Genomic DNA, 11,112 nt, shown 5'->3' with positions numbered 1-11,112 from the left:
ACAACCCTCATCACAGCCACTTATCAAAGGCTGTCAGGACTGACTTTGCAGAGCCAGGTGCCCCTGGGAGCCCCACGTGGACGTCCCTGCTTAATAGGACTTGATTCAAACCCGACTGATGTTCACTCCACAGCCCCATCATCAGTCCCTCCCACCGTGGCCTTCAGGCCTTTTGGGTTCAGCCCCAGGGCTTAGATGGACCTGTCCAGGATGAGCTCCCTGGAGTCATCCTGGCCCCCAGCCTTGTGAGTTTCCGACCCCACTGGTAATAGGCCCTGGCTGCAGGCTGGGGATTGCCACCTCAGTGGTGGCTAAAGCTGGGGCCCCTCCCTGCCACCCTGGGCTCAGTCACCTGATCCCCTCCTGCTCACTGACCCTGCGACGTGCCAAGTGCCTGCTGGCTCCTGGTGCCCAGAAGGGTACAGCCAGGTCCTTTGCAATTTCCTGGGTGGACACAGAACTGAAAAACGGGGAGGGAAGGTAGCAGTGGCCATTCTGAAGCAGGGCTAGCATCAGACTCTGGCTCTGGACCTAGTCAGGCCTTCCCATTACAGCCCTTAAGATGTGTGGGGAACCGGCCCTGAGACCTCACCAGTGCACAGCCCAGGCAACCAGGGACATTAGTAGCTGGTCAGTTCAGCCAGTCATTTCTCAGGGAGTTTCAGTGTAAGACAGTAGTGGGGGGAGAAGCGGAGGACAGAAAGCAGAGTAGGGCAATGACAGCAAAACTTCTGGAGGCAGCCGGACATGAGACCCAGCTCTGATGTGGCCACTTACGAGCTGTGACCTTGGACGTATTATTGGTGGGCCCTTGTCTCATTTATGAATTGCAGGTGATATTGTCAGCTGTAGTGAGCCTTGTTTTTTTGGTCACCCGGGAACCATTCCCCCTTGTTAACGGTATCCTGGGTTTCCTCTGGCAACCTCCCTGCCCACTGTCAGCTTGTGTGATTTGGGAAGAGGGCTGATCTCCCACCCTAAGCCCCAGGGGAGGGCCCCAATCAGCATATCCCATCCCACACCCCCACCCCAGTGACCCAGAGCAAGCTAGCATCTGTCAGGCCTAGGAAAGCTTTCTTTCCTTCCGGACATGAGTATGGGGAGACGTGAGGTTGCTGCAGCCGTCCTGCACTTCCGAGGAGAGACCCTGTCTGCAAATGAACTTCCCCTGAGGACTGCAGCGCCAAGCTCAGGCAGAGAACCAGTCCTGGTGACATTGTTTGAACCCTGAGACAAACAGCACCTGAAGCCAACCAATTCCTGGGAATTACAGCTGTGTAAGCCAATAAATTCCCTTTTTGCTTAAGCCAGCTTGGGTTAGGATTTCTGTCACTTGCAGTCAAGTGTCCTAAGTGATCTGCCTCCTCTCAGGGTCGGTACAGGTTCACGGAGCACATAAAGGGCTTAGCTGCCATGGAGCAGCAGAAGCCACAGCAGATGGGGTGAGAGGGACCCAGCCGCTGGCAAGAGCAGGCGCAGCAGGTGGGCTGCTCGAGGGCCTGACACCTCGGTGGCCAGGGCTCCTCGGCTGTGACCCGCCACGGGGCCCTGTTCTTCCCGGCAGCAGGGCCACATGGGCAGCCTCCCATTCTGTGCATTCATGCGCCCGAGGCCACCCAAGAACACATCTGTTCTCTGCCCCTAGTGTCATTTATTATCTGCAGCATGTGTTCAGGGGACAGGGCGGATACCTCATAAGGTTTACACAGAGAAAGCAGGGAACACCAGGATGGTTCCTGTTGGTGGGAAGGACACCAGGGGCAGGAGTTGAGGAGCTGGCATTACGGGATGAGTGTCCAAGGTCAGTCAGGGGCGGTGGAGGGGGCGGACGGTGACCTGGCTGATCAGGCCAGGCCTGGTGTAGGAGATGAGGAGGAGGAAGACAGTGATCAGCGCCGCCAGCAGCAGCAGGATGCGCCAGCACCGGCGCCAGACAAAGAAGACGGAGGTCTTCAGCGGGTTCACAAACCAGTTGAAGGAGGTTTCGGGACAGCTGCGGGGAAGCAGGTGGTGTCGGAATGATGAGGAAGCCCCCCGGCTGCCCCCTCCCCCCTCCCCCAGGCTCTGGCCCCGCCTCCTGTACCGCACTGCCCGCACCCTTGGGCTTCTCCGAGGGCTCTGGCTCCTTGTGCCTCTTTCCCACTGGACGTTTCTCAGCCTCCTCCACAGTCAGCAGCTCAAACTCAGCCTCCACCTTCCCCTGGAAAAGGGGCGACGGAAGCCAAGTTCTTAGGCCGGCTCAGGCCTGGCCCCTGCCTGGCCCGGTTCCTGCCCTGGCCGCACCCACCGTGAGGATGTAGACGTTGCCTCCTGAGTCCGAGAACTCTTAAGTCTTCTGGCCGGCCCTTCCTCCTCTTCTTCCTCTTCTTGACAGCCTGAGCCTCCAGCACCCGCAGCTTCACTACAGGCCACCAGCCCCGCAAGCAGCGGCAGCGAAACAGATTACGCCTTGGCCCGGCCCCGTCCCGGACCAGCCACACGGAGCAGAGCTCGGGGCCCCAGGCCCCTCGCACCATGTCCGGTAGCTGCAGCTCCAAGGATCCTGCAGGTCCAGAGTTCTCTGGGTTAGGCAGGAGCTCAAGGTCTATCTGAACCAACCTCCCTCCCTGAGAGTGACATCAAGGAAAGCCGAGCCCAGAGGTAGAAAGTGACAAGATGGCTGAGAGCATCTTGGGGGAGGGGCAGCACAGCGGGACTGTAAATCGGGGCATCCAAAGTTAGAATGTGGCAGTCAGGCCCCAGCTATGGACCACACACCACAGCCCAAATGTCAGCAGGTTGTCAGACCCTGATGATACAGGGCCCAAGGATGGGACCAGACCGCCAAAGCAGGGACTAAAGGCCATGGAGTCAAGAGTCCAGTGTAACCCGAGCTCAGGTCAAATTAGAGGACTGAGTGGGAGATTTGGGTGGAAATGGAGGTTTTGGTGCTCAGAGCTGAATAAGTTCAGTAATTAGGCCAGAAAGCAGACCTAGAGTCTGAAATCCAGGATTGAGGATTGGGTTAGAGTAGGGAACCCAGGAGAGAGGGGACAGGGCAATGAGGGCAGAAATCGGGGCCAGGGGTTGAGGTAGGAGGGCAGCTAAGCAGTAGCAAGGAAGTCGTTCGTTGGTCGAGATGCAGTCATAGTCCCAGACCTGCAGGACCAGCACAGACGGCTGCCGGAACTCGGCTTCCTCCAGGGTGAAGGGTCCAGGCCAGCAACGGACGTTCACCTCTTGCTCGGTGGGCAGGTAGTCAAAGCAGAACACGAAGCGCCATTGAAGTTCCCTCCCCTGTCAGAGAGTTGAAGTGAACGTCTGTCTCCTGCTTGTCTTGCTCCAGCCCCTTCGCCCAGCTGGAGCCAGGGGAAAGGTGCAGGCGGAGGGGATGGGCATCCGTGCTGGACGGAGCCCAGAAACCGGCTCCTCACCTAGCCTGCCCCTCCACTCACCACCAGACTGGTCCCTCCACCCAGCTCCGGGCGCCATCGAGGGCTTAGGGGACAAAGCTCTGGCTCAGCCCAGGGCCCAAGCCCCTGTTTGAAATCTCACCTCAGTGCACAGCCATGTGCCCGCTAGGCCTGTAGGCCTACCTTTTCAAGTAGATGTCACTCGACATCTCTCCAGTGAGTGGGTTTGCATCATCCAGAACTACATCCTCCGTGTTCCAGATGATGACTCTGAGCTCATAGCTGAGGGATGTATTGGGGGAGGGTTTTCAGACTCTCGAGAGGGGTCCTGGGAGGGGCTGCAGGAAGGACCTGGGCCAGGGCCACTGACATGCATTGAGCACCTGATGTGTGCCCAGCCGGGTGATCAGGATGTCTGTGGTCCCTTGAAGGGACAGCCCCAGGTATCACCGACCACCCCCATCCCCCCGGATGGCACCAGGAATGGTCTGCTGACCCAAGCTGGGCCAATGGGCTTCTCCCGCCCATAAATTTGGAATCAAGACCCTGAAAGGTCGACTCAAAAAGCATCAGATGCAGAGCTGGAGCCACCACAAGCCAAAGTGCTGTGCAGGCAGAGACAGTCTGCAGAGAGACACCAAGTGGGGATGACAGCACGCAGCCCCTGGGGGACAGAAGGAAGGGCTGTGACATTCTTGATCCTACCCCAAATAGCCCTGTCCTTGTCTGTCATGAGGTTTCCTGGATATCTATTGTTTTCTTTTGCCCCGTATCAATTTCCCCTCTCTTGTTGACAGCACTCTGATTTTCTGTTGGTGACTCCCACTCCACCCCCACTACTGTCAGTCTGTGTTATCCTGGTGGGGCGGACCAACCCCTCTCTGGCTCCAGAGGTTGGTATATCACCTACGACATCACCCAGGACTGGCCAGTCAATGCATTACAGCTCCCTGATCACAAAGGTTGGTTCAGGAATCAGCATTTGACCCAAGCTGGTACAATGAGAGTCAGCTCGAGACTTTTGCTCTAACTGGGAAAGACGTGTTTTTTTTTCCTGCTCAAGTAGTCCGGTTGGTAAGATGTAAGCCTCCACTGTTAAAAGCCACTTGGACCCCAGACTGCATGTCTCCATGACAGTGACACCAAGGAAAGCAGAGCCCAGAGGTAGAAAGTGACAGATTGCTGACATCTGAAGTGCACACACCCTCCACTCAGAGTAGCTCAGGTCAAAAGGGGGTTAACTGGTATTTGGACTGTTTTAGTTGCAAGTGACAGACACCCAACTCACAATGGCTTATGAAAAAAAAAAGGGAATTTAACGGCTCACCTATCTGAAGCCTGGATCAGCTCTGCCTGCTTCATGGGGGCCCTTGCACAGGTTTTCAGAGAGCCCTTGTCCAAGATGTGGGCTGTCCAAGATGTGCCCACCCCATGGGAGGATGGACCAGGACTCTCTCTTACCTGATTGGCTGCCGACGCTTGATGTCAACTGGAGGTGGGGCAGGCACATCTCCGGGGAAGATGTCAATCCACACATGAAGGGATCCCTGGGGGCACAGGAAGAGGCTAAAGGGTCTTGCTGGGTCCCACCCCGCTAACGGCCCTGTGGCCAGAGGTTGTGCCTTACCCCACCCAGGTGGAGAGAAGAGCTGGGGTCAAGAGGGCAGATCCTGGGGTATGAGGATGAAGGTGGAGTCTGAACTGGGAATTCCAGGGTTGATGTTAGCCTGAGGGTTCAGAGATGAGGCCCCAGAAGTGGAAGGCTGAGATCAAAAGTAAGATCTAGTGCTCCCAGGTCCAGATCCTAGGAATCTGGGGTAGAGGTCAGGTTGGGAGTGCCAGGTCTGAGCCTTGGTGGCCCAGGGGTGTGGATCCTTCAGAACCAGAGTCCAGGGTGTGGGTATGGGGTCCAGGATGGAAGTCCAAGACTGGAGTGGGGATGCTGGGCACGAGGATCAGGAGCCAAAGTCCAAAGTGGCAGTGCCCAGGTGGAGGTCTTGGAGAAAGGGCGTCCTGGGGTCCCAGGTCCAGGACCAGGTGGGAGTCCTGGGGTTCTGGGGTTGGGTGCTGAGCCCTCCTTCAACTGCAGCAGCCCTGGGCTGCGGCGATGGTAGAGGGGCCGTGTTTCTACGTGCTCAGGTACCAGCTGGATCCCAAGCCCAGGCGTCTCCTGCCAGCGCCGCAGCACCAGCAATGCCTGGGGCTCCTCGGGGACCTCACTTGCCACCTCGGAGTCCCCACTACCTGCAACAAGAGGTGTGTGAGCTTGGGTTCCGCACAGTTCCCAACTCTCCTCCCTTCCTCCCCCTGCCCTCAGTAGACGCTCTAGGCTGAGGCAGCTGCATCCGACAAACCCACGGGCTGGGAGGGCAAGTCCACAATGCACAGAAAGCTCTAACAACTTTTGCCAGTGAAAAGCCAGCAGTCAGGGGGACAGTGGGGTTGGAGGCTTTGTGGCCTCTGTGCAGACCTTGTTTAGAGAACAGACCACTGGCCATACATGAAGCATGAGCTAAATTCTGCATCCATATTTTACGTTGTATGGGACCCCTGTGTCCCCAATTAGCTATGGCTCTGAGGGGTTCGCTAGGGCTCCCTGGAGATCTCACACTCACCAACAAAGACCATTTTCTCTCCACTATCATCCTTACTCAGCCAAAACTCAGCTCCTCTGCTTGCAGAGGGAGGCGGGCTCTTTGTGGGGCACACTAGGCTGGGCACCAGGGTCCCCCTGTACCTTGTTCTTCCATCTTGCTCCCTCTGGACTGTGCAGCGGAGAGGGGCTGGTACCTGGGGGCAGGGTCTCTGGCGGTGTCAGAAAGAGTTTGCTGCCCACCTTGACAGCCCCGGCTCGGTATTCAGGTGGGGGGAGGCCACAGGGTAGGCACAGCACCGCCAGGATCTGCGAAGGCTGAAATGCGTCACGCCAGGCACTGTAGCCATCCCTGTGGCAGAAAAGGAATGTGCCTCAGTTGGATCCAGCATATGAACGTACTTGGGCACAGGCGCAGGGATGGGTGCCCTTGAGGACTTGGGATCCAGGTTTGTAACTCCTCTGCGGGACAGGTTAGCCCTCGCTTACGGTAACGGTGAAAATCAAATATGCATGGCAGGTGCTCCTATGAAGGAGATACTGATATTACCCGTCTTTCAGATGAGGAAACTGAAGCTCAGGAAAGCCAAGTGACTTATTAGTTACAGGATCCCAACCCCCAGGCCCATTTCTTGACCAGTAAGCTATAATGTCTTGGTCGCAGGGGAGTCCCCTTCTATGAAATGGAAGGATCTGGACAGACAGGTGGGATGCGAACTTGAATGTCTTTGGTCAGACTTAGAATGACTCCTGAGGGCCCTGTTGGACTCACACGTCATACTGGGACGCCAGCCCACAGTTCGCCCTGTGGTGGCTATAGAATCGGTTTTCCAGATCAAAGGGGGTCTCTCTGATGAGGTCATCAGAACCCACGAGGTCATGATCAAACACAGCCACGGTCAACTCTGGCTCAGCAGGGAGAGAGATGCTGAGCTCTAGGGCCCTGGCCAGGAGAGAGCGTGAGGAGAACACCTCCACACCCTAGGAGGTGGTCTTGTGAGGGGTAGGGGTGTGAGGGGACTCAACAGCTTCTGTCCATTCCCCCACACCACATCAGCTGCCTGAGTGAGAGCCACAGGGCGGGATGGCAAAGTTGCTCTCCATTCCCAAGCCCAGGGCCCAGCCTCACTCTCCAAAGATGGGGTTCAGCTACTTGAGGATGTAGCACTCCTTGGTGTCCAGCCGCTCCCAGCCAGCGCTCACCACCACATAGGGGTCTGTTTTGCCGTTGGCGTCGGCAGGAGCCAGGTTGGTAGCCTAGGGAGACAGTATGGGGTGGAAATGAAAGAAATGTCATTGTCATAACCCAAGGTGGCTCTTGCCGGACCTAATCTCCGATTGAGTGTAAACAGGAAGTTACCAGGGAGAGATCTTCCACCTCAAGGAGTTAGCTGAGAGGTTGCACAAGATGACTTTTATTTACTTTTAAATTAATTATTGAAATACTTAAGACATACAAGTAAGTATAACAAAAGATATAATGAAACAGAAAATATGTGGAAAGATGTATACCCTTATACATCTTACTATTCAATTTGTAACTTTCCATATTGTTTGACCTTCATTTTTTTACAATGAGCATATTTTACATTTTATTCCTTTTTTTTACTTTTTAAATTAAGAATATTTTAACTAAATAAAAATAATTACAATTTTTTAATTGTATTAAAAAATAATACAATGAGCATGTGTGTGCCCAGTTTCATAAATTAAACACTACCGACAAATGTCCCCTGAGTCCCCTGAGTCCCCTGAACTGACTTAATTCCTTTTTCATCCCTGAAGTAGCCAGACCCTTTATTTGGGGTTTCTCACTCACAGAAAAAAAAAAGGAAAAATACTTTTACTACATATACATACGTCCCTAAGCAATATATAGCACTATATTGCATGGTTTAAACTATATTTAGTAAACTTACTTTTTCTGTTTTTGATAACTACGTAATTAAGTAAATTCAGAACTTACGCATAAATTACTGAAGTATAATTTATACACAGCAATATATTTTTAGTCTTTTTACACTCCTACCTGCCATGTATGAGAGTTCCAGTTGTCCCACATCTTTCACACCTGGTATCGTCAGTCTTTTGACTTTCGTCAATCTAGCGCTTGTGAAATTGTAGCTCATTGTGGTTTTAACTTGCATTTCCCTGCTGATGAAGCATGTTGAGCATCTTTGCATGTGCTTATTGGCCTTATATATATATTTGCTTTTGTGAAGTGACTGTTCAAATTTTTTGCTCCATTATTGAGTTTTAAATTTAAAAACATTACACTTTTAATTTCTAAACATTCTAACTGGGCCTTTCAACTTGCTGTTTATTTTTAATAGTCTCTTGTTCCTTGCTCATTTCAAATTCATTCTTTTATTTCTTTAAACATTTCATATATACTTATTTTACATTCTCTATCTAGTCATTCCAATATCAACGACCTTAGGGGTCTGAATGTGTTGTTATTTTTGCTAATTCTTACCCATGGTGACTTTTTTTTTTTTAAACATCTTTATTGGTGTATAATTGCTTTACAGTGGTGTGTTCATTTCTGGTTTATAACAAAGTGAATCAGCTATACGTATACATATATCCCCATATCTCCTCCCTCTTGCGTCTCCCTCCCACCCTCCCATGGTGGCTTTTTTCTTTATATTTCAGTACTTTTTAATCATGATTCATATTTGGTTTAACTCATGCTGAGGGGCTGTTGTGGGTGTTCTCTGCCAGAGAGAGATTGTTTTCACTCCTGCCAGTTTCCTAGGCAAACTACCAACCTGCAGCCACTTTAAAATAAATCCTCCACTTGAGGTTTTGGGGATCACACAGATGGTGGGAACTCAGGCCCTGAACTGTATTAGAGCCAGCTTGTGGTCATGGATGCTAGGGGAAACTTTTTCCCCTCTAACCAATGCCAAGTTTAAGACAGGCAAGTTTCCTTGGTGTCTCCTTCTGCCTTTCAAGTTCCTATTTTTGTTCATCCTTATGCAGAGGGTGTAATTTTGGGGCCTCCACTTTACATAAGGCCGTTCAGTCAAACTCCTGCCCTAGGTAGCCCCAGGACTTCATCTTCTGTCCTCACTGCCTGTCAACCATCCACGAGGAAGATGAGGTTTCGCAGGTCAGCAGTAAGTGTGGGGAAAGCCAGCTTTAGCATTGCTTTTCCCTAGGTCCCTGTTATTAACTATATTTTCCTGTTTTCTGTAATCTTGATGCTGTGGTATCTGGAGCCATACTGGCCCGGGAGAAATTGCACCTGTCAGGGGTACTAATTCCTAGAGTTAGCAAACAACACACCTGCCAGAGCACCTTTCATATACAAACCAACCAATCTAGAGCCCATACAATGTCCAACCACCTCCTCTATCTGGCTCTTATACTCCAGGAAGTAATATTCCTCTGCCCTAATCATCCTCAGGGCCAGGTTCCAGACAACAAGAGACAGTGAGACAGCCCCCGTACCCCAGAGCCCACAGGAATTATTCAAACTAGCCAATCCTAAGCCTGCTTACACTGCCTTGCCCTGCCTTTCCTGCAGAAACCACAATAAAGGCTCTGGCCCTCACACTTCCCTTCCTCCTTCTGCCTCTGGACTGGCCCTCATGCTTCCCCGTGTGGCCCTGCAGGGTACAGCATGCACCCGCCCCCCCCCCAGAAAATTGAAACAACAGACTATCTTTTCAATGGCAACCATCTCCTGATCTGTTGGCTTCACCAAACATGGATAAGCACAAAATCCTGGGTACGTTTTAAAGCAGTTCCTGCTTTTATTCTGGTTTTTTTTTTCCACTCTAAAATCTTTTACTTTCTTGGAAGCTCAGCATTGCATTTAAAAGATTTTTTTTAAATAAATTTATTTACTTCCGGGAAGATGGCGGAAGAGTAAGACGTGGAGATCACATTCCTCCCCATAGATACACCAGAAATACATCTACACGTGGAACAACTCCTACAGAACACCTACTGAACGCTGGCAGAAGACCTCAGACCTCCCAAAAGGCAAGAAACCCCCCACGTACCTGGGTAGGGCAAAAGAAAAAAGAATAAGCAGAGACAAAAGGATAGGGACGGGTCCTGCACCAGCGGGAGGGAGCTGTGAAGGAGGAAAAGTGTCCACACACTAGGAAGCCCCTTCGCGGGCGGAGACTGCGGGTGGCGGAGTGGGGGAGCTTCGAAGCCGCGGAGGAGAGCACAGCAACAGGGGTGCGGAGGGCAAAGCGAAGAGATTCCAGCGCAGAGGATCAGGACCGACCGGCACTCACCAGCCCGAGAGGCTTGTCTGCTCCCCGCCGCAGCGGGCGGGGCTTCGGTCGGAGCACAGGGAGAGGACTGGGGTTGGCGGCGTGAACACAGCCTGCAGGGGGTTAGTGCGCCACGGCTGGCCGGGAGGGAGTCCGGGGAAAAGTCTGGACCTGCCGAAGAGGCAAGAGACTTTTTCCTCCCTCTTTATTTCCTGGTGCGCGAGGAGAGGGGATTAAGAGCGCCACTTAAAGGAGCTCCAGAGACGGGCGCGAGCCGCGGCTAAAAGCGCGGACCCCAGAGCTGGGCATGAGACGCTGTCTGCTGCTGCCGCCACCAAGAAGCCTGTGTGCGAACATAGGTCACTATCCACACACCCCTTCCGGGGAGCCTGTGCAGCCCGCCACTGCCAGGGTCCCGGGATCCAGGGACAACTCCCCCGGGAGAACGCACGGCGCGCCTCAGGCTGGTGCAACGCCACGCTGGCCTCTGCCGCTGCAGGCTCGCCCCGCACTCCGTGACCCTCCCTACCCCCGGCCTGAGTGAGCCAGAGCCCCCGAATCAGCGGCTCCTTTAACCCCGTTCTGTCTGAGCAAAGAACAGACGCCCTCCGGCGACCTACACGCACAGGCGGGGCCAAATCCAAAGCTGAGCCCCTGGGAGCTGTGAGAACAAAGAAGAGAAAGGGAAATCTCTCCCAGCAGCCGCAAAAGCAGCGGATTAAAGCTCCACAATCAACTTGATGTACCTGCATCTGTGGAATACATGAATAGACAACGAATCATCCCAAATTAAGGAGGTGGACTTGAGAGCGAGATTTATTATTCTTTCTCCTTTTCCTTTTTTTGTGTGTATGTGTATGCTTCTGTGTGAGATTTTGTCTGTATAGCTTTG

At 53.0% G+C, this 11,112-nt stretch overlaps 1 protein-coding gene across 1 annotated transcript in view; it reads right to left on the bottom strand.

Annotated features, from left to right (window-relative positions):
- Window positions 1-1,634: 1,634 nt before the first annotated feature.
- The window catches only part of LOC114894256 (fer-1-like protein 4), a 46,698-nt gene continuing 37,220 nt past the window's right edge, over window positions 1,635-11,112 (bottom strand). The window contains 12 exon segments of the mRNA XM_029220803.1: window positions 1,635-1,996; window positions 2,103-2,200; window positions 2,288-2,326; window positions 2,328-2,544; window positions 3,101-3,268; window positions 3,270-3,338; window positions 3,576-3,674; window positions 4,854-4,958; window positions 5,477-5,605; window positions 6,188-6,337; window positions 6,758-6,928; window positions 7,115-7,242. Of these exon segments, the coding sequence (XP_029076636.1) occupies window positions 1,807-1,996; window positions 2,103-2,200; window positions 2,288-2,326; window positions 2,328-2,544; window positions 3,101-3,268; window positions 3,270-3,338; window positions 3,576-3,674; window positions 4,854-4,958; window positions 5,477-5,605; window positions 6,188-6,337; window positions 6,758-6,928; window positions 7,115-7,242 (1,563 nt within the window). The 3' untranslated portion in view covers window positions 1,635-1,806.

This window comes from Monodon monoceros, unplaced genomic scaffold, assembly GCF_005190385.1.
Source record: "Monodon monoceros isolate NGI ecotype Baffin Bay Population unplaced genomic scaffold, NGI_Narwhal_1 Super_Scaffold_13, whole genome shotgun sequence".
NCBI lineage: Eukaryota > Metazoa > Chordata > Mammalia > Artiodactyla > Monodontidae > Monodon > Monodon monoceros.
The sequence above is the reverse complement of the archived record's forward strand: the minus strand, read 5'-3'. Positions and strand labels throughout refer to the sequence as shown.